The sequence below is a fragment of the Thalassophryne amazonica genome, chromosome 8 (genome assembly GCF_902500255.1).
Source record: "Thalassophryne amazonica chromosome 8, fThaAma1.1, whole genome shotgun sequence".
Lineage (NCBI taxonomy): Eukaryota > Metazoa > Chordata > Actinopteri > Batrachoidiformes > Batrachoididae > Thalassophryne > Thalassophryne amazonica.
The window spans coordinates 102,491,867-102,515,863 of record NC_047110.1 but is presented as its reverse complement, the minus strand read 5'-3'; the positions used below and the strand labels follow the sequence as shown (position 1 = coordinate 102,515,863).

The following is a 23,997-nucleotide window of genomic DNA, read 5'->3' as shown; positions in this document are numbered from 1 at the left end:
CACAGATCTTTAGTTCTTGTGTTGGTTTACATACAAATGAAATGGATGAGTCTAAGCTAAACTTGATTTATAAATGTAGTGAGCAGTTAGAACGATGAAGTAGCATTTTCAGAAATTCACACATGACCATTATTATCTTAAATCCTCTTTACACAGGGTCTGTTCAGCGGTTCTTGTGCAGTCATGAAATTGCATTGAATGATGCCAAAGACGCTCAGCTGCCGCAGGCCTTTACAAGGCAGACTCTGTATCCTCTCACAAACCTCCATGATCGCACTGTTGGTCGTGAAGTACAATGTACCTGATTTCCGTTACCTGGAAGACGCATAAATACTAGAAGTGCACCGATCAGGATTTTTTAAGCCGATCACCGATCACTGAAATTTTGATCTGCCGATACCGATCAAGGCCGATACCAATCAACTACATATTTGGATCATGCCCAAAATAAGAATATAGGTCTAATGTATGGGACTATTTTTGCATTTAAACTTAATGATAAAAACAAAAAACATGCATTCAAATAAAGACACTAGAATAAACTGCCAACTTTTGTTCACAGTCAGCTGTGTCTAAACTCTGGACCAAATACAAACAACATGGGAAGGTTGTTAAAGGCAAACATACTGGTAGACCAAGGAAGACATCAAAGCGTCAAGACAGAAAACTTAAAGCAATATGTCTCAAAAATCGAAAATGCACAACAAAACAAATGAGGAACAAATGGGAGGAAACTGGAGTCAACGTCTGTGACCAAACTGTAAGAAACCGCCTAAAGGAAATGGGATTTACATACAGAAAAGCTAAACAAAAGCCATCATTAACACCTAAACAGAAAAAAACAAGGTTACAATGGGCTAAGGAAAAGCAATCATGGACTGTGGATGGCTGGATGAAAGTCATATTCAGCGATGAATCTCGACTCTGCATTGGGCAAGGTGATGATGTTGGAACTTTGGTTTGGTGCCGTTCTAATGAGATTTATAAAGATGACTGCCTGAAGAGAACATGTAAATTTCCACAGTCATTGATGATATGGGGCTGCATGTCAGGTAAAGGCACTGGGGAGATGGCTGTCATTACATCATCAATAAATGTTAAAAGTTTACGTTGATATTTTGGACACTTTTCTTATCCCATCAATTGAAAGGATGTTTGGGGATGATGAAATCATTTTTCAAGATGATAATGCATCTTGCCATAAAGCAAAAACTGTGAAAACATTCCTTGCAAAAAGACACATAGGGTCAATGTCATGGCCTGCAAATAGTCCGGATCTTAATCCAATTGAAAATCTTTGGTGGAAGTTGAAGAAAATGGTCCATGACAAGGCTCCAACCTGCAAAGCTGATCTGGCAACAGCAATCAGAGAAAGTTGGAGCTACACTGATGAAGAGTACTGTTTGTCACTCATTAAGTCCATGCCTCAGAGACTGCAAACTGTTATAAAAGCCAGAGGTGGTGCAACAAAATACTAGTGATGTGTTGGAGCGTGATTCCATAATTTTTTCCTCAGAATTGAGTGATTCCATATTTTTTTCCCCTCTGCTTAGTCTAAAAAAGTAACCGTTACTGACTGCCACAATTTTTTTTTTCCTGATTTCTTATAGTGTTTCTTAAAGCCAGAAAGTTGCCATTTGAAATGACTTTAGTTTTGTGTCATGTCTGTGATGGGTTTTTTTTTTCTACAAAATTAAACAACTGAATGAACATCCTCCGGGGCCGGTGATTCCATAATTTTTGCCAGGGGTTGTATAAGCAAATCAAATGAACAAAGCTTCTTTGTACTCTCTGTACCTCTACACTCATATAAAAAAATAAACAAAATCAAAATGCCTGCTGATTCACAAATACACACTCACGCACACTGGATATCCTCTAGATGACAGTGTGGTTCCATTCATTACACAGCAGTCTATTTAGATCTCTGAGCCATTTGACTCATTTTGACTTCTGATATGAGCTGGACGGACATGGACTACATTAGATGATGGCGACTGCTCTCCTTGTCCGTCCAGCGCATATCAGAAGTCAAAATGAGTTTACGTCACAGAGGAAAGCGTGTCATGACAGGACCAAGCGCTCCCTGCACTACTGCCTGCACTGTTGTGATCGGTCCTTTTGATCAAGGCGTTATCGGCCGATAATGATCGGTGCCCGATCGATCGGTGCACCTCTAATAAATACCACATAGGCCACGCAAAAGCTCCTCAAAGAGCACACCATAACTGCCCAGCAGGTGTGCAATGACTGCAGTGTTTTCAGCACGACAGCAGCAGATCCTGCAGTTTAATGTGACCAGAGTGACACGAGTTTGGACATGAACTCGGGGAAAACAAGAGCAATATCATTTCAGTATCACAGCCAGTGGGTGTGCAATGATCAGGGCTGTGTGCTGTCATTTTTATGAATAAAGGTCGTTTTATAAAGTGCAAAATGAGTCCTTGTCAGCTGATGTCCGTGAAGTTTATCAAACTTGTACATTTTCAAATCTGAGCGGAGATCAGGCTGAGAGATTTGTTTTAAATTTTTCCTGCGGCTGATGGTTCATTCTGAGTCTCTGAAAGCTCTGGTGTCAATTCAGCAGAAGTGATCTTGACAGGTAAAGGTGCCTTTGTGTGAGACTGACTTGAAGAAAAGATCTCTACAGAAGAACAGATGCATCTGGGAAATTGAAGAAGAAAGTATTTTTTCTTATTTATTACTGAAAAGGATTTGAAAACAAATGGTCAAGAATGCATTTCATGTATGTTTAGGGTTTATCCCAAACATACATGAAATCTTTTTTTTTTTTTTGCACTCTTTTCTTGATGTGTTTTTCCCCACTCTGCCATCTTAGGGCCAGTATGGACAGCAAACTTTGATGACATCCCAATGGACACAGGTACATCCACAGCTCCAGCATCCAGCTCCAATAATTCTACTGCCACAGCCCCCTTGTCCTCGCCCACCACAGAAGTTCTCCCTGAGACAGCATGGAGCTCCTCTGCTACTGCCGCCTCCAACTCAGACACCGGCTGGGCTGATTTCTCCAACTTTACCCCTGTCAGGTAGGACATCCGAACCAACTCTGGCCTTTAATTCAGACAAGAATAGTCTCACGTCACTGTATCCACTACGCTACCGGCCTAATTAGCTCTGCAGCTGCTGAGGCTGTTCAAATGACGCACAGCTCAGAGTTGAGTGCCTCAATATTCTTTTAAACAGTGTTGATTTATGAAGCTGATTCAATAGTTAAATTCTATTAAAGTGTAGGTGACATGATGTGTCATGTTTTTTAAGTATTTAAGACTAAAATTAAAGTTTGAAATTAATGCTTTCCCGGTGTGTGGTTACTGAAGAGATAAATATCCAGGTTTTGAACTGCACACCGCTAAAAGCCAGGAACTTCAGGGTGAGTCACAACATTGGTGAAGAAGGAGGAAGTGATATCAGCCCGAGAACTATTGTCTTAACAGCCCCATTTGTTTGGTTAACAATCAGACATACGTCTGTGTTTAAGTGCTTCATTTCTGGAGTTATGCCAGCTGGATGAGTTTGCAAGTTTTTATGAAAACACTGTTGCAGATGGAGTCCGCTAGTTTCAGTTTCCTAAGGATCACATGCGTCAGAATGAGTGGATTGTGGGGACTCTGTTGTGTACCAGCGGCACTTTTTTCACACTCCTTGAACGCTGCAGCTTAAACAGTGATACAGCAAATTTATGGATTTTTACAGGCTACTGACAGCCTGTTTCTACCGAGTGGTTCGGGTCTGTGCTGCACGTTTTTTTTTATACGTGTCAGAACAGTTAATTCTGACTGCAGGACCCTTTTGATTGGCAGGTGGAACACTTATATTGATGAGCGCACGTGCACGCTGTCGCGCAGCATCTCCACACCACACGGAGGCAAAACTAAGTATTTTCACTTCAAAAAAATGTTTTTGTGGATCATTGGATGTTTTCAGCGCGTGCAGCAGATCAGGTGCTGCAAGTCTTTCAACTTGCAGCGCAAAGCGGCCCGGTGGAGGGAGAGGATGCTCCGTTCATAGCAAAGACTCGAACCATCCCGCAATTAACAGATTACACCTGTGCTGACGCTGTAACCTGGCACCAAACTGCTGTTGTGGGGGTGGGGGGGTGGGGGCTTTTCTTCAGCCAGGGCAAAAAAACTTTCAGACATCATTTTCCAAAATCAGCCTTTATGTGGATATGTTAGTTTTTATCAGTTTGTGAAGATGGTATCTAATGATGTACTAATGGTTTTAATAATTAATATGTTATGCTACTAACGTACAGTACATTAACTGTATTCAAGAAGAAAACAAGATTTATTTTAATAGTTGATATTTTCAGTTCCTCACAGGTGCAATGTGTCATTTTTCAGAATTGAAATGTATGTACCTGTTTCTAAGGAAAAAAACATAAATAAAAAATCCACACTTCCTAATCACGTTTCTCTAATGTTAAGGACAGTAAAACAAACTTTAAAAAACAATAACTCATCAGTTGATTATGACCACAGAGCTGGGAATAAAAACAGTTTATCTTTTCCGTCTGCATGCTGAATTTGCCTGCATTATTTATTAATTTTTTTATAATCATCATTCTGTGTTCTGAACTCTGCCAATATTGTCACTGTTGTCACCCTGATGGTCTTTCTCCAAGGTTTCTTCTCCCTCATTGTCTAAATAAGGCTCAAAACCATGAGGCCGTGTCCCTGAAGGTGATGGTCTAGTGGTTAAGCTTTGGGCTTGAGACCAGAGGTTCCTCTGTTCAAATCCCAGCCTGGTCGGAAATCTCTAAGGGCCCTTGGGCAAGGTCCTTAATCCCCTAGTTGCTCCCGGTGTGTAGTGAGTACCTTGTATGGCAGCACCCTGACATCGGGGTGAATGTGAGGCATTATTGTAAAGCGCTTTCAGCATCTGATGCAGATGGAAAAGCACTATATAAATGCAGTCTATTTACCATGCCCCCCCACAGCTTCTTCAAGTTCAAGTTTATTTGCCATTTGCAGTATTAAAACCACATTGGAAAAATGGTGCAAGGAGCTCAAAAGTGCACTAGCAAGACATACACAAACAATAAAAAGACATAAAAGAACATAAAAATGCCATTAAAAACAACAAAGCCACAAAATAATTTAAGATACATTTAAAACTAATCAAAGAGTGTTGATCATTGCTACGGCTTGTGGGAAGAAACCTTTTCTATAACGCGATGTCCCACATTTAATAGACCGATAGCGCCTACCCGAAGGAAGCTCAGACAGGTCCCTGGCGGGATGCAGGAGATCTTAAGTAATAGCCAAAGACCGGGACTTGAGCCTTTTTTTGTAAATGTCCTCCAGGACAGACAGTTCTACTGGCTGAACGAACCACTCTATTCAAAGCCTTCCTTTCTTTAGCAGTGGCATTTCCAAACCATGCAGTTACAGCGTTTTTAAGAAGACTTTCAGTGCAGCTGTGATAAAAATTTAAGAGAATATTCTTGTTCAGAGTAAATTCTTTTAGCTTACGCAGGAAAAAAAGCTGTTGTCGAGACTTTTTAACAGTTCCGTTGGTTTTATAATTCCAGCTCAAGTCATCAGATAAAAACAATCCCAGAAATTTAGTTTTCAACTGTTTTCACCTCAGCACCATTTAATATGATGGGAGCATAAGATCTATTTTTACTGAAGTCAACAACCAACTCAAAAGTTTTTGCAGTGTTTAACTTCAAATTGTTTTCCTCGCTCCAGGAAACCACGTTTTGCACTTGAGATCTATACAAAGAGTCATCATGAGAAGAGATCAAACCAATAATAGTTGTCATCTGCATACTTAATTATCAAATTATTGTGAAAGGACGCAACACAGTCGTAAGTGTACGAAGTGTACAACGACATCACTCAAACCCAGAAGTCTGTTTCTGGATGAGCCTTGCAGGGACAAGAGAATTAAAAGCAGAGCTATAGTCAATAAAAAGCATTCTAGCCTGGGATTTTTCCTTGTCCAGACATTTGTACACGGACTTCAAGGCAAATGAAATAGCATCCTCCACACTTCTGTCTGTATGCAAACTGGAGTGGATCAACAGACACGGGGATCTGGGCTTTAATGTGCTCCAGCACAAGACGTTTGAAGGTTTTCATCAACACAGGTGTAAGCGCGACTGGCCTGTAGTCATTTAAACAACTAATAGGTGACTTCTTAGGCACTGGAATGACAACTGCCCTTTTAAAACTGAGTGGAACAGTACAGCACCTCAGAGATATATTAATTCAGAAACCCCTTCATACTGGACTTAAAAGCTCCACACTAGAAAAAAAAATCGTCCGTAAACAACTCGACCGCCGCTGTGTTTACAATTGATTTGGTCTCGAATAAGCAGATCCCGTTCTCCTGATGATGTAGCAACAATATGGCCATGACAGAGGGCTGAAATAGAGTTCAGGTTTCACACAGCTGTTCATCCTTCACCTGCGCACTTATCGACTTTTGTTCAGGAGTTTTTAAAATATCAACATTTCATCATTTTTAGTGATTATTTGTGCACATTTTTTGGTGTCACCTACACTTTAAAACTCTGTATTGCTTAAGGTTGTTGTCTTTAAACATAAATATTATTTAATAACTGGCTGTAAAAGTAATGATTTCTATTAAAAATAATCCTCATTTTATTGTCCTGTTACTTATAGTTTCTAGAAATAAGTGGACTGTGCATACACGAGACAGTAAATTCCTAAAGAGAGAATTCAATATATATTTGTTAAATCCCTTGAAGTAACCCTAAAAGTCGGCATCTTAAGAAGCATAAATTTTCACTTCCTAAGTACTTGTGGATCAGACTGCAGATATGTCTGAGAATGAGTGGATCTTTTGTTGGGGCACGTTTATCTTTTAGCATACACAGTGACCGTAACCTAAAATTAGGGCTGACAGGCCTGTCGGGTTGCTTGTGAAGACGTGTTGCTATTTGTAGTATCCTGGTGGCCATGAAAGCTGCTGTTACTTGTTTGGTTGTGTTACCATTTTACAAGAATGTGTGATGTTGTCAACATTGTTATATTTGGAAAAAGTGCTTGATGAATTAAACCACTTGTCTTTCAGCCCCAAAGACCCTTTGAGATCTAACTCTCCTGTTGCCATGGAAACAAGCATAGAAACAGTGGATCCACTGGGTGTAAATGCGCCCATGCAACCAGACGGTGAGATGTCTGCACATGCGTGTTCTCAGTTTCCAGAAAGGATACATTTTAAAATGCTGGTTTAATGAAGTAAAAGGAGATTTGTATTTATGGAAGTAAGATAGTGAGCTTGTAAAGTCTCTTATTCACTCAGAAGCCCCCGTCACACATGAGCTCTGAGAAGATGTTCCTGCACGTATGTGGTACACTGGTGTGTTTGAATTCACACCTGAAGCTGAATGGAGTAAAACCCATCCTCATCAGACCCAAGTAATATTGCCACTGCAGTATCTCTTATAGCACAGCAGGGGGCACCCTTCATTGGTAAAAAGCAGACAACTGGAGCTATTTGTACTGTATAGACCCTTTGCAGTCATGTGACTCAACCAGTCCCCATCGCCATGTTGCCGGTCATACTGGCATAGTTCCACCTTAGAATTGGAATATAATATATAAGATATACCTTACTGAATTTTCATGCGCAGGGCTTCAAGGATTATTTATACGAGAAACAGTGTACTGCAAAGTGTGGGACAAGCTTAGAGATAAAGTCATCATGTCTGAACCTGATAGTGGAGTAAATGAACATACAGGCATCTTTCTGGGGCTGAATTACAGTGGTACAAGGAGAAAATGACTATTTTGGGCGCTTGTACACAGCACCGGTGTCGCAGTTGACTGTACCTGGAGACATTATTATCACCGCACGTGTAAGTACATTCAGGACTTAGTTAATTAAGGATTGCAGACTTACATATTTATAATAGTATTTAGTGATAATGTTCATCATTAACTTTATTGAATTTTGTGTACGCTGTTTTGAGATTGTGGAAGAAAAGTCAGCCGACTCACTTTTTTCATGGTCCTGTAGCGGCTTCTGTAACAAACTCAGTAATGTTTTAGTTGTGCAGTTTTGTTTTTTCGTTTTTTTGTTTTTTGTTTTTTTTTATTCTTTTTAACTGTAACCATGGTGTTATACTGGAAAAATACGGTGAAAGATGAGTTGAGATTGCTTGTTTACACAGCCAAGTGTATTGTGACTGCCTAAACTTGACCTTTAGCTGCGTGTGGCACTGCCCTACACGTGACCTGTGACATCACATGCTAAGCCTCTATATAGTCTTTCATTTGCTGCTTACAGGGGGGGTGGGGGGGTGGTACAGCAGGCGGTACAGCAGGCAAGTGATATAAATGGATGTTACCCAATGTAACGCTGGTTCTGAGGTGAGCTGCAGCTTTCTAATGGGCTTTATACCACATGCAAGCAAATGTTTCAGGGAGGGACATGTGGGAATCAACCTGATGATGAGTCTTACAACCCCTGGCAAAAATTATGGAATCACCGGCCTCAGAGGATGTTCATTCAGTTGTTTAATTTTGTAGAAAAAAAGCAGATCACAGACATGACACAAAACTAAAGTCATTTCAAATGGCAACTTTCTGGCTTTAAGAAACACTATAAGAAATCAAGAAAAAAGATTGTGGCAGTCAGTAACAGTTACTTTTTTAGACCAAGCAGAGGAAAAAAATATGGAATCACTCAATTCTGAGGAAAAAATTATGGAATCACCCTGTAAATTTTCATCCCCCAAATTAACACCTGCATCAGATCAGATCTGCTCATTGACATTTACCCTATGCCATGACATTGACCCTATGTGTCTTTTTGCAAGGAATGTTTTTGCAGTTTTTGCTCTATGGCAAGATGCATGATCATCTTGAAAAATGATTTCATCATCCCCAAACATCCTTTCAATTGTCCAAAATATCAACATAAACTTGTGCATTTATTGATGATGTAATGACAGCCATCTCCCCAGTGCCTTTACCTGACATGCAGCCCCATATCATCAATGACTGTGGAAATTTACATGTTCTCTTCAGGCAGTCATCTTTATAAATCTCATTGGAAAGGCACCAAACAAAAGTTCCAGCATCATCACCTTGCCCAATGCAGATTCGAGATTCATCACTGAATATGACTTTCATCCAGTCATCCACAGTCCACAATTGCTTTTCCTTAGCCCATTGTAACCTTGTTTTTTTTCTGTTTAGGTGTTAATGATGCCTTTCGTTTAGCTTTTCTGTATGTAAGTCCCATTTCCTTTAGGCGGTTTCTTACAGTTTGGTCACAGACGTTGACTCCAGTTTCCTCCCATTCGTTCCTCATTTGTTTTGTTGTACATTTTTCGATTTTTGAGACATATTGCTTTAAGTTTTCTGTCTTGACGCTTTGATGTCTTCCTTGGTCTACCAGTATGTTTGCCTTTAACAACCTTCCCATGTTGTTTGTATTTGGTCCAGAGTTTAGACACAGCTGACTGTGAACAACCAACATCTTTTGCAACATTGCATGATGATTTACTCTCTTTTAAGAGTTTGATAATCCTCTCCTTTGTTTCAATTGACATCTCTCGTGTTGGAGCCATGATTCATGTCAGTCCACTTGGTGCAACAGCTCTCCAAGGTGTGTTCACTCCTTTTTAGATGCAGACTAACGAGCAGATCTGATATGATGCAGGTGTTAGTTTTGGGGATGAAAATTTACAGGGTGATTCCATAATTTTTTCCTCAGAATTGAGTGATTCCATATTTTTTTCCTCTGCTTGGTCTAAAAAAGTAACCGTTACTGACTGCCACAATCTTTTTTTCTTGATTTCTTATAGTGTTTCTTAAAGCCAGAAAGTTGCCATTTGAAATTACTTTAGTTTTGTGTCATGTCTGTGATCTGCTTTTTTTCTACAAAATTAAACAACTGAATGAACATCCTCCGAGGCCGGTGATTACATAATTTTTGCCAGGGGTTGTATAAGCACAACCTGTCATAAACTGTTTCGTAGATTTCAGGGAAACTTTGAATCATAATAGCACACCATGTGAAGATGTGTATGAAGGAAACAAATTCCAGCCTGAAGTCTTCAAAAGGAAATAATTAGACTTGTTTTGTTTGTAGTTTTAATGCATCATATTTATTAGATGTTTAAATGGTTTGTTGGGCTCTTCAGTACAGAATTTGAGCAGTGCAGAAAATATTTACTTCCACGGATTATATGATGGCTGCAAGCAACTGGTTTTGCAGATTGGGGCTATCATTCTGTGAGCTTGCTCACAGATGTCTAGTTTTATTTTATTTATTTACATTATATAAATATTCCCCCCAAACCCCCCCTTTTTTTTGATGCTCTGGGCCACCACAACAGATCTGATATGGATCTGTATGTTGATTTGACACAAGCTGTATGCCGGATGCTCTTCCTGACACATATTCAGGTTCATTATATAGATAATGAACCTGGAGCCTTCTGTTTTGGAAGCAAGTGCACTGACCACTTGGTCACCATACCATGGTGCAAGTGCACATGTGCTTGCATTATGATGCCATAACATTGTCTTAAAATGACAGTAATTTCAAGAATTATTTCTGGGACAGTATTGCCCAACAAAGTAGTTACCATGACCGGTCTAGTATGTGTGAATGGGCTACTTGGAGAACATTCACACACCAGCCACTTCATCTTAAAATTATTAAAGAGGAATCCAACTAAACAGAGTATTTGTATTTTCAGAGTTGAAGTTTCTATATCTGGTCAGGTTTAGTGGTTGCACAAAGCAAAGAGACTTTGTTTAAAATTGGTGTTTAAGATTTGGATTCAGTAACTTGCACCTTTCATTAAATTTTTACAAGTAAATTAAAAGCCAAACACAGGAGAAATATTGTTAAAATGAATAAACCTGCAAAACTGCTTCAGTGGCCTTCGTCAAATTTGACTAATTTCTTTGTTTTCTGCCTTTCTACAGATTGTGACGGTTGGTTGACTGCCAGTGCAACTCCTCCGTTCTCCTCTAAAAACTGTGGGAGTATTAAAGTGATGGCAGAATCGGCGTGTTGTGAGCAGCGAAGTATCACAGAGACTGTTATAAATGGCTCCATGAAAGAAACCGTCAGCCTCACTGTAGACGCCAAGACCGAGACTGCCATCTTCAAGAGGTGAGTCAAATGTCCCAACATGCAAAACAAAGCAACTGGCTGTGATTACTGTGAATCTGTTGTAAACTTTGGAAAACCTGAGTGAGACTCTGGGATACTCGCACTCCAGCGTCTGGTCCAGAGTGGTTACTAGTCCGGACATGTCATTCACATGAACGTCTTGTACTGGTTTTTTAGAAGAAATGGGTTTTTGTGTGTATATAAATGCAATTTAAAACACACTATCCCATTTTGATAGCATATGTAATATTGAAAGATAGCTTCAAATAAAATGGCTGCTTTATTTTAAAAATTGTATAGTGAGATACTGATATACATAGAACTACATAGTCATTGACAACACTATTTTTTTTTTCAATATTTTTTTTATTAAATTTTTTCCCTTTTTTATTTGCAGCGTAGTACCCAGCAGTATTTCAAACATATTAAAAGAGGAGATGATTTGTCATTGAAACTACCTTGTCTATAAACACACACCCCAAGTGGTCTTACAGTTTTAACTCCTTAGCACTTGCCAAATTAAAATAATGCCATTTCATATTTTTCAGTATTAAAAAGCAGCTTCACTGTATGACACGTCATACTTTGATAGTTGTATGTTGATGAAATTTCCAAATTGTTGCCCCTTTTTGGGTGGCTGTGGTCCTTATGGCTACTTAACTTTTAAGTCTGGATAGGGATCCTATTGGTACTGTATTTCTCTACATGTAAAACTTATTGCGCATAATACAACATGTAGTGTGAGCTAATGGCAGAATTATTTCAGAAAACATTTGTGTCTAACATTTTAAGGGTCTCCTGTACTGAACAGTGAATTCAGGTAGATTTTGATGCACATGTCTTATACAAAACACCTCTGGGTGCTTCATCAGTCCTCCACAGTGAGTTGGTTGTCTCAGTTGACAGGTTTAAAGTCAGACTCGATTTGTCACATGTCCTCCTGTCATTTGTTGATGCTGCATAATATTGTCTGTCTGTCTGAGTAAATAACAACTGTCTGAACAGACCGACACTTACAACCTGAGCTTCCCCTCCTCTCTCTCTCTCTCTCTTGCTGTACGTTGTGGGTGTGGTCTTCTTCAGAGTGTTGAAATCTTATCGGTATGTACAACCAATCGGAGATCAGCCTGCAGCCGTGATGTAGTCTTATTGTCACGTCAACCACCAACTTTTCTTTCCCAGTTTTTGATCTCTTTCTTTGGTCTCAGCTCCTTGTTTGTTTTATTTCATTATCTCCATTCTGCATGCGTTTACCAAAGGTGTTAAAGTACAGTATTTTTTCCTTCCAAATTTAAACATTAAGCAAATTAGATAGATTACTGATTATAATGATCCATCTGATAGCTGCCCACACTAACTGGTTGGTGTTCTTTTTGCTTTTCTGAACTTTACAAATCATCTTTGCAGTTGGAATTTGAGAGGTTATAGGCTACATCATCTTCTTGTTTTATTTTTAAATGTTTCTTTGCCCATGTATAAGCCTTCTTATTGGCTGTATCTCTGTTACAGTCTCCTTTTGAGGGCGGGCGTATTAACAGGCCATGAGGTGGTGCAGTTTAATTGTCCCTTGATTATAATGGTCTTTAGAAAATGAACACTTTCCATGTCTTATTAAACAATTTGAAATCCTCCCTTAGTTTACAGATGCAAATATGAATTTAGGGGGGTGGAGGTTTTCCCTTAATGCTTCTCCCCCAAATTGACACGATGAACCTATGCTGTAGATAGCTGATAAATGATCCACCAATTTGTGGTACCGCAGACAAATCAGTGTATGCATTGACACTTTTACATCATGAAACTGAACGGTTTGTTTTGTAAATCTTGCTTCCTGGTCAAATGTGTCATCCTGTAACATTTACCTTTTTCTGTAACTCCCCACAGAATAGTTGCCAATTTTGTCATTAAATATAAAGTATGAAAGTAGAAAGTAGAAAAACCACTCTGAAATAATTTGAATACTTTTGCATAACTGAGAATACAGGACAGAACACTCCACTGGACTCTGACTTCCGTGGCCCTCTGGGGCCTGAAACAACCTCTGACAGACTAGACTTTGTCCACATCTGTGTTGGCTCTTCTTCCACACTTTCAGTTTGCTCATATGGAAGAGGAAGGTCAGACACTTTGAGGCTTCAGCTGTGGTATATTGGATAGAGGAAACTTGAAAATGAACGCCTCTGTCCAGTAATGGTAGTGTGCTTTCCCCCAGCGAGCTACTCTGACTTACAAGGAACATTGCTAGTATTATTATGTGAATAGAGAATTTAGCTAAATGTTAATCCCTAGTACAGCACTTGCCTTGAAAGGTTTTGTTTTTTGTTTTTTTTCCTTTTTGTATTAATGGGCAGCAGTTAAGTTCAAGGAGCCTCAACATTTGCAGTCGGTCACAAATGTGACCACTGTCCTGGGCAGGTGGACTTCACATTACTTCAGATTTGAGCATCAACCGCTTGAGTACTGGAGCATTTACATACACCGGCTTTTAAACAACCAAAAAAAAAAAAAAACACATTACAGTTAGTGTTGTAAAATGTTACTTTATATGGAAAAGAAGCAAAGTTTGAAATTAATAGTTAGAAGACAAAGGTCTGTATATGTGATGGAGGCCTCACGGCCCAACAGCCAGAGGCTGCTCTGATCAGTCGTGTCAGAGCCCGGGTTTTAGCCGACTGGTCAGAACGCCCGTCTCCCATGCTGAAGATAGAGTTCGCATCCCGAGTGAAGAAAGTGGGAGGAGTCAAAACACAACACAGAGCAAGCCCCTACACATACATGAAGTTGATTCTCTTTAAACAGCATGTCTGTTTCTGTAAGAATTCAGAAATTGATATAATCACCATTAATTTTTTTTGGATGTCTAAGATAAGCTGTTAATGGTGACACCTGGGACTGCATCTTAGGGTCTCTTTGGAGAATCAGTGCCTTCTTGCTTTTATGAGCAGGTGAAATCCAAAACTGACTGGAAAATCACTAAGGGCCCTTGGGCAAGGCCTTTAATCCCCTATTGCTCCCGGTGTGTAGTGAGCGCCTTGTATGGCAGCACCCTGACATCGGGGTGAATGTGAGGCATAATTGTAAAGCACTTTGAGCGTCTGATGCAGATGGAAAAGCGCTATATAAATGCAGTCCATTTACCATTTATTTCTTCCAATTAAATATCACGGGGGAGCTGGAGCCCATCCCAGCGACCATCAGGTGTGAGGCAGGGTACATGTTGGACAGGCCACCAATCTGTTACAGGGCCAACTTAAGCTATCTGGACCAAAATTTCAGATTGTTACAAGTTCGGTTATTTTCCACAGTCTCAAAGATTCAGGATGCCACAAGCAACTGTGCAATCTATTAAAAAATAAGATGCTTGGAACCATAAAGGTTTGACGTTATTCAGGAATTAACACTCGGCAGTGAAATAGCCTTTGTACCAAAGACCAAACTGAAGCTCAGGATCACAACTGCCATTGGAGGCAACAGATTGAAATGTGACATCTTCCACCTTTTAAAAGATTGCAGCGTCACCTTGCCATAAATATGTCTTCGACAAAGGAGGAAGTCGACCCTAAATATGTAAATTATTAATTAACAAGCTCTTAAAAGTAATTACCAGTTTCTGCAAAGTTCCATGCTGTTTAGAGAAGTCATCTTGGTGTATGAAAACCTTTGATACACTAAAAATCTGACAGTGGACAAAACTTAAATCTACTTGAGCTGAGACATAAAGTCAACAGTTGAAGTAACACGCATACTTTGATTAAAAAATGGAATGTGTGCAGTTGGGGAAAATTGAGTTTGAAAGGTTTCAGCCAGTGTTTATATAAATTTACAGCCTCGACTGTATGTGGATGCTTGGAGGATTTTTGCTTTGGATGAGGCTTCAAGATTTTTTTGTTTTGGTGGTTCTCTGAGACAAAACAAGACTGACGGCTGGCACAGTCAATTCTGGTCTAATCGGTATCCAAATCAGTTTTTAGGCCTGCCAACCATTTTCCACAACGAACAAAACTCTCAACTTTCTCCATTTTCTGTACATTTTGGGACATTTTCCTAATCGCAGATTTCCTTCCACACTTCCATTCTCTTTTGTTGTTGTTGTTCTTTCTCTCTGTGCTCTGTCAGTCATTTCAGCATGCATCACGGTTTACATGTGTGTCCTGTGTGTGTGTATGTGTGTGTGTGTGGGGGGGGGGGGGGGGGGGGGGGGGGTGTACCTGTGTGTATGGATATGCCACTTATGTTTCATGTTATGATGATAATGTTCATATATGTGTGTGTGTGTGTGCGCTGTGTTTCAGTGATGAAGAGACGAGTGGTTCTTCAGAGAAATACTCTGTAGTGGAGAGTTTGGATTCTGAGAGAACGAGCCTCAACAGCTCAGCCTGCTGTCCAAAAACGGGGTCAGACACAACACACAGCACCTGCCTGGAAACCATGTGTGCACAGGCTCTGTAGTGTTCAGTCACCATCTGCATGAAGATCTGTGTTAAACACCACGGGAACTGGTGCTGGATCCATATGGTTTAAGGCCAAGGGGGTGTGTGGGGTTGGGGGGTGTCTGTGTATGTGTTATGTTAATTACAACAGCTTTTTAATTAATAAAATGTAATGCATTTGAGAACAGTAAAAAAAAATTGCTCAAGTTGACAAGTTTTGTTCCAACTAGGAATGGGTATTGATAAGCCATTATCGATTCCGCTTATCGATCCGATTCTTTATCGGTTCCCTTATCAATACCTCCTGTGAATTTTCCGTGTATTAAAGCAGGCTTTACAGGTTTTCTATGTCAAGAACATTTTATTGAGTCTTAAAGTAAATAAATATGAAATTCTTGTTTTCTAGACATAAATAAAATCTGTACATGGTGGATCCTAGATCTATGTACAGATATAGAAATTAACAAAATCTGTAGTTTTTGTCAAAAGCATTTACTTTCAAACAATGGCACAAATGTAACTCCATTGCCTCTGAGATGAGCTCTTACAGCTGGCTGTGTTGAGGATGTCAGGATGTATTGCCATAGGTATTAAAGGCACTGCGCTGCGGTGGTTTGAATCATATTTATCTAATAGATTACAATTTGTTCATGTAAATGGGGAATCTTCTTCACAGACTAAGGTTAATTATGGAGTTCCACAAGGTTCTGTGCTAGGACCAATTTTATTCATTTTATACATGCTTCCCTTAAGCAGTATTATTAGACGGTATTGCTTAAATTTTCATTGTTACGCAGATGATACCCAGCTTTATCTATCCATGAAGCCAGAGGACACACACCAATTAGCTAAACTGCAGGATTGTCTTACAGACATAAAGACATGGATGACCTCTAATTTCCTGCTTTTAAACTCAGATAAAACTGAAGTTATTGTACTTGGCCCCACAAATCTTAGAAACATGGTGTCTAACCAGATCCTTACTCTGGATGGCATTACCTTGACCTCTAGTAATACTGTGAGAAATCTTGGAGTCATTTTTGATTAGGATATGTCATTCAAAGCGCATATTAAACAAATACGTAGGACTGCTTTTTTGCATTTACGCAATATCTCTAAAATTAGAAAGGTCTTGTCTCAGAGTGATGCTGAAAAACTAATTCATGCATTTATTTCTTCTAGGCTGGACTATTGTAATTCATTATTATCAGGTTGTCCTAAAAGTTCCCTGAAAAGCCTTCAGTTAATTCAAAATGCTGCAGCTAGAGTACTAACGGGGACTAGAAGGAGAGAGCATATCTCACCCATATTGGCCTCTCTTCATTGGCTTCCTGTTAATTCTAGAATAGAATTTAAAATTCTTCTTCTTACTTATAAGGTTTTGAATAATCAGGTCCCATCTTATCTTAGGTACCTCATAGTACCATATCACCCCAATAGACCGCTTCGCGCTCAGACTGCAGGCTTACTTGTAGTTCCTAGGGTTTGTAAGAGTTGAATGGGAGGCAGAGCCTTCAGCTTTCAGGCTCCTCTCCTGTGGAACCAGCTCCCAATTCGGATCAGGGAGACAGACACCCTCTCTACTTTTAAGATTAGGCTTAAAACTTTCCTTTTTGCTAAAGCTTATAGTTAGGGCTGGATCAGGTGACCCTGAACCATCCTTTAGTTATGCTGCTATAGACTTAGACTGCTGGGGGGTTCCCATGATGCACTGAGTGTTTCTTTCTCTTTTTGCTCTGTATGCACCACTCTGCATTTAATCATTAGTGATTGATCTCTGCTCCCCTCCACAGCATGTCTTTTTCCTGGTTCTCTTCCTCAGCCCCAACCAGTCCCAGCAGAAGACTGCCCCTCCCTGAGCCTGGTTCTGCTGGAGGTTTCTTCCTGTTAAAAGGGAGTTTTTCCTTCCCACTGTCGCCAAGTGCTTGCTCACAGGGGGTCGTTTTGACCATTGGGGTTTTTACGTAATTATTGTATGGCCTTGCCTTACAATATAAAGCGCCTTGGGGCAGCTGTTTGTTGTGATTTGGCGCTATATAAATAAAATTGATTGATTGATTGATTGATTGATGTAATTCATAAAGAACGGAGGACCTCTCATTTTGGGAGGGGAAAAAAAAAACTGTTTTGGTCTGTTGTAGTATGCTGTGTGTACAATGTTTGGAAAGAGGCCTCATTTGATTGAAAACGGTGATTCGCTTTGAAGTTATCAATTCCGACCGGACTCTATCCAACTTTAGTGTTTGAAGCTGTGCACTTAGTTCCAAAACAGGAACGGAGGACGATTCTCCTTTCTTACCGGCAACAAGAATCTCAGTTAATGACTTTAATCCGCACAAACATAACTCATGATCGACATCTTTAAATGACTTTGAGAGGAGTTAAGGAAGAAATTGTGGACCTGCGCTTCGGTGGGGGGGAGCTAAGCAGAGAACCAATGAAGCAGTGAGTTGAAGTGCTGCTTCATTGGTTCAAGCTTCAAGCAGACCCACTCTGCAGCAGGTCTGCAATCATCGTAGAGAAATGATCATTTTCACTTAAAAAAAAAAAAAAAAAAACACCCTCAAAAATAACAGCCCCTCCGGCGTAATGTCAACTGAAGGACCGACCGATAAGGGAATCATTAAGCAAAAAGGCTTTTGATGTCGGTGGCTCAAACCATTTCTTTACGATTCTTAAAAAATAACCGGTTCTCAATCCCCAACCCTAGTTACAACAGAAAAATATGTAAAATACAAGATGGACAGATTTAACAGACTGAACACCGGATGATTCTTAATCTAACACCACATGGAAATTTGTGTTTGATGAATAAAGACTGTGGTTGGCTTAGCATCTGTATCCAACACAGGCACCCACGTGATTGTCAACAGTTTGTGCCTATGGGGTGGGTGGAGGAAATGGTTTCTGTCATAAAAATTGATGGGTTCATCTCCCAGCAGGGGTTGGTTGTACGATTGAGCAAAGCACAACAGAGCTGCTCTGCTTCGTAACCCTGCACCTCTCCAGACTCCTCAACCTGTTCCCTACTCAGTACAGATCGCATAGTCATCTACAAAAGTCATAGTCCCTGGAGACTCCTGTCTGATCTCATCTGTCACCATTGCAGACAAGTAAAGGGCTCTGTGCAATCCCCTCTTGAGCTTGAACCCATCCATCATTCCGATCGTGCACCTCACTGCTGTCACTGTCTTCCACTGTATCTTGTGCCTCCCTCATATACTTCTCTGCCACCTCCCTGATCCTCATATAACAGAACATCTCTTTTCTCGCTACCCTGTCATATAACATTTCCTCAAATCGACAAAGCTGAAACTCTTTCTGGCCTTCTCTGTACTTTAGTCTGGTTTTAAAGCTCCACTGCCATACCACCTTAAACATTTTGTCTCTCCACTCAGAGGTGGGAAGAAATCACTCAAGTCATGAATTGGCAAGTCCCAAGTCAAGTCTCAAGTCATAATGACCATCAGTTGCAAGCTGACTTGACTTGGGACTTGCTGATTCATGACTTGACAGTGACTTCATCTCACCTCTGTCTCCACTGGTGCATCATCTGTACCAACTGCCTTTCCACTTTTCAGAGCTTCTATCACTTCAGCCTTACTGATCCACCGCATTTCCTGATGCATCATCCAGCCTTCTTCCCCCAGCACCTCAAAGAACGTCCTCCATCTTCTCAACACATTGGCACATTTTCATCGACACCTTTTATCAGCGTAACCTGCTGCACATTTTTTTCCAGCATGACCCCCTGTCTGGCTGATTGGTGCAAGTCCTTTTCTCCTTTAATGTTCAACTTCACACACAGCAGCCATGTCTGTTTTCCTGAGCCTTAACCGCCTCTCTCTCTAAATTATGCTGCATCTTCTTGTATTTCTATTTCAATTAATCTCCCTGGTGAAGCATTTTTTTTTTCTGCCTGTCTCTTCTTCGTATTTTCTTTCTCTAGAATTTGACATTTACAGTCTTATAGAAGTATGAGGGTAGGCTGAAAAGTTCTAAGGCTCCCCATGAAGGAGTAATGCATTAACTGCATTATAGTGAGCCTTAGAACTTTTCAGCCTACCCTCGTACTCAGCACAGTCACTAGCGACCAGAAGCTAACAGGCTAATTAATGTTGTTATAAGAGTAAATTGCTTTTAATGTTAAACAAAACAACTATACACGTGGAAAAAAACATTTCTGCTTTCTTTGCCAGTTGCCTGGGTCATTTTTGAAATCAGTGCAACTCCGTTGAGAAAAAATGAAGGGAGGGGTGACATGACTTACAGATTATTAATCTTTGTTAGGTTGCAGTGCCTGAAGTAATTACAATCTGGTGATGTCAAGATGCATCTATTTTCTTAGTATTAGCATCATGAAACGGTAATAAATTAATTCTAGACCTGCATCTCAAATTGATGTAGGAATTGAATATATAACAGATGAACAAAAAAAATAAACTATATTGTTCTGTACATGACATTCAGGTGTCTAGGTATAAAGATTAACAAAAAGGGCCTTAAGCATTTTTCTTTACTTTTTAATGTTTTTCTATTAGTATTAGTAAATATTAGTTTTGCTTTGAATATTTTTCCACATTTTCGTCATGCTCACTTTGTTCTGAGAGCGTGTTTTTGCTTTCTCTTTTGTCTTTCAGTCTGAACAGTGAGAAATGTCGGTCGTCTCTAGGTCTCTCAAATGGTCCTCTAGAAGAAATGTCCACCATAGAAGAGGCCAAGTAAGTCTTACTGCCGTTATACACACAGATTATCAAAGTTATGACGCTGCATCTGTACTGCATGTTCTATGTCCACAAAGACTGCTTTAGGCTGGCTGTGCACACCACAGCCGGTGTCCGCCCCCTAAAAATCGGTCCGCCCTGCCTTCACTGCGCATGCGTCATTTGGTACCACAGCAGCTCGTCTGAGTCTGACTCTGTACACCCAAAGCGATCAAATTATTAACCATCAGATGAAAAAGTAAAACCTGTTAAATCATTCTAAAGTTGGTTTTAAGCAGAATCAAGGCCATTTTAAGTAGAAACAAGGCAATAATCAGTGAGTCATTACTGATGCTTTGAAATGATGGAGGTGCAGTGAACGTAGCAGCTCGCCTGGCTGCTGCACTCTGATCGCTTCCTCTGTCTGTTATTATGAAATAATGCTGAATTTATGTGTAAATGATTGTTCAACAAAAGCTTCAGATATCTGTTGCTGAGATAGATGATGACTGGCGTGCAGCTTTAAGCAGAAACAAGCGATAATCGGTGAGTCACTACTGACGCTTTGAAATGACAGAGGCGCAGTGAAGGCCGGGTGGACCAATTTTTAAAGGGGACTGTTCGGTCTGCGACACCGGCTTATCTGTTGGCAAAGAAGGGAAGAGACAGGGAAAGATGTGGGGCATAGACATCTTCATTACTTCAAGAAACAGCTGGATTCTGTTATTTTAACTGCAACGAGCTGCTGTCTGTCCTCTCTCGCTCGCTCACTCGCTCCCTTCACACATTTGTCTTTATGTAGGAGACCACAGGAATTAGCAGGTTAGAGCAGGTCTATTACGTATGTCACAGCAGTCTGAAATGAGCCATTTCTTGTCTATATTTCCCTTAAAGTCAGACAACTTCAGCGTGCACAGATGTAAAGTTGAGGGCATTTGGGGATTTTTGAAAAGGTAGATTTAAAAACACTTTTTTTGCAGTGTGACCACACTGCAATGAAACTACAAAGAATCTAAATGGGTTATATTTGAACTTGTCACTGCAGACTGGATCAGATCGCCGTGTCCACAGAAGCAGCTGTAAACGGGCCAGTGTGAGGGTCCACCAGTGCCAACCAATGGCCAGCCTGTTCTGCCCCGCAGGGCCTGCCTCCTGGCCAATCAGCAGAGGCCACTGCTCGGAGCTGCACCAGGACCAGCAATACTCCCACCGGCTCATCACTGATAGACAGGTGTACAGACAGAAGATGAACTGAAAAGGCAAACGGACAGACGTACTGAAAATGAATACAGAATAATTTTTTGCATTTGTTTATATTCTATTGTTCTTATGAGGTGATGTGTGACTCAAAATGAAATAGTAATGTTGCTATAGTTAAAAGAAATGATTGTATGAATAAAATATTTTATAAAATGAAAGAGGTATACAGAAATGTAAGCTGAATGACTGAATGAACGCACAGGTGGAGGAGTGAAGCAGATGGGGGTGACCCAATAAGCCACTAAACATGTTGATTTAATTTGCGTGACATCAACAAATGGTTGAACCAATGTTGCTCATCCAGCACAGGTCTGTCTGAGCCAAGCACCACCTACAAATGAAACATTTTGAAAAAGCTTTTTTATTTTGACAAATTTGTTGTTTGTAAATGTTTCTCTTTTTTCCTGTTCTGCATTAATTGATGAGCCTTTTTTTTTTTTTTTTTTTTTGGTATGCTTTTTAAAGTTTATTGTGGAAGTGAGACGGTTGTTTTATTACTAAAGAGTTATAACACTTTCTCTCCTAGCGGGCTGCGTTCATGTTGGCTAGGTTGTAATCTTGCAGCTGGCGTCTTCACTGCAAGCTTGACTGAACATTTTTAATGGTGTCTAGGAGCCGGTATCCCGGTCTTATCGGTCTCCCCCCCCCCCAAAAGTGATCCCTTTTGCATACTGCACATGCATCATTTTGGAGCATCAGCAACGATTCATTGAGTATCGCCTCATTTCTGCTTAAAAGTGCACTCCAGTCACCATCTCTCTGTGACATATCTGAAGCTTTTTTACAGCAGTCATTTCCACATAAATTCATCATTTCATAATGAAAGACGGGACCGATCAGAGCGCGACACCAGCGTGTCAGAGACTGAGTCTGACTCTCTACACCCAAATCGATCAAAAGGAATAATGTGATTATTAACCATCAGATGACAAAGTAAAACCTGTTAAATCATTCTAAAATCAGTTTTAAGGAGAAATAAGGCGATAAGCGGTGAATCGCTGCTGATGCTCAGAAATTACGCATGCGTAGTGAAGGCAGGGGGACAGATTTGTAGGGGGGGCATTCAGTCTGACACTGGCGCTTCTCCTCGGATATCGGATCATGAAGCGGATGAGTCTAATTTCTCCTGAACAGAGTGCCAGTCCATCCACAATTACCTCCCCAACCAAAGCTGGTACCCATTTACAGTTTGGTGGACTGGAACAATGTAGAGCTGGTAGCTCAGTGGGATAAGTAGTTGGTCTACCTATATGTAAACCCGGTATTTATACCTGGTCAGGCTACCCAACTGTAAATGTGTTGGGGACAAGCGGGAGCCATAGGCTGATACATTTCACAATACAGAATTTGGGGATAAGCGCCGTCACTAACCAGCCTAAAGGCCTACATGGGATTTGGACAGTGTCGAAGAAGTGTCAAGGACACACTCAGTAGCCAAAAGCTTTCAGGTGAAATCAGACATCAGTAGTCCAACTCAGAGGTGCCTGTTGTCACACAGGTCTGTTCCAGTAGGGGTGCACTGTGACCTCTGATCTTGGGGGAGGATTGGGGTTCCTGGGAAGTATGTGGGGACACTCGGGAGATAAATTACTCTGAAATGTGGATAAAAGTACAGTATAAATGAAAACGGTGGTTTGATGTTCCAGTGGTGTTTTATGAATTTGTGGGTGTGCACCAGCACACTGAGCTCTTTAGCGTGTTTATGGTTTAACTGGCTTGTTATATACACACACACACAGTACTGATTGAGTCATGAATGAGTCTCAACTATAGTTGAGGTATGAAGTCAGAGCATTGTGATTGATCAGGATGTTAATAGAAGGCAGCTTTGGAGTGAAACAAGTACAAATGACAAGTTTTGTCACTTTCCTGGCACTGTGAAAGATGTTTGATAATTCAGTGATGTTATAATTGACCTAAGACAGTAGGTCCCGATTAGTATCTGGCTCAAAATATCAGTGGAACACTAGGAACTGCCCTCGTTTGTCAGTTTACATCTAGAGTCAATTTCATGTCAGAAAGGGCGTCCTGTGTAAACGTTTTGCCAGATTACATGTGGATCCATACTGGAGCTTAATTAAAAAATAAAAAAAACTTAATCATCTTATGATATATAATCATGCAGATCTATATCTAAACTCCATACTGGATCCTAATAATCGTCTTATGCAGATCCATACGAGATCTTGGTAATCGTCTTAAACGATCCATGCAGATCCGTATCAGACGTTACCTTAAAAAAAAAAAAAAAAAGTGGCTGAACTTCAGTAAGAGATGCCCTCGGCAGCTGGAGAAGGTGAGAAGTTCTTGAATTAAGTACTTTTATTGTGAAGTGTATGCAGGAAGTAACTACTTGGCATGAAGAGGTAAATGACACCTCGCATGTTCAATAAATTCCTACATTATCACTTTTTCTGAAGACTTAAAGGAATTTATCACAGGATTTGACTACATTTTATGACATGGGG

The 23,997-nt window shown here is 40.3% G+C and overlaps 1 protein-coding gene across 4 annotated transcripts in view; it reads left to right on the top strand.

Moving 5' to 3' along the window:
• The window catches only part of ppp6r3 (protein phosphatase 6, regulatory subunit 3), a 106,157-nt gene extending 84,104 nt beyond the window's left edge, over positions 1 to 22,053 (top strand). The window contains exons 20-26 of one of the 4 annotated variants that reach the window (XM_034177116.1): positions 2,840 to 3,050; positions 7,072 to 7,169; positions 10,947 to 11,136; positions 12,220 to 12,237; positions 15,429 to 15,530; positions 20,216 to 20,287; positions 21,315 to 22,053. In XM_034177116.1, the coding sequence (XP_034033007.1) occupies positions 2,840 to 3,050; positions 7,072 to 7,169; positions 10,947 to 11,136; positions 12,220 to 12,237; positions 15,429 to 15,530; positions 20,216 to 20,287; positions 21,315 to 21,366 (743 nt within the window). In that variant the 3' untranslated portion in view covers positions 21,367 to 22,053. Of the gene's footprint in view, positions 1 to 2,839; positions 3,051 to 7,071; positions 7,170 to 10,946; positions 11,137 to 12,219; positions 12,238 to 15,428; positions 15,531 to 20,206; positions 20,288 to 21,314 lie in introns of all 4 variants that reach the window. The other 3 variants (XM_034177115.1, XM_034177118.1, XM_034177117.1) reach the window with 3 other exon arrangements.
• The last annotated feature ends 1,944 nt before the right edge of the window (positions 22,054 to 23,997 follow it).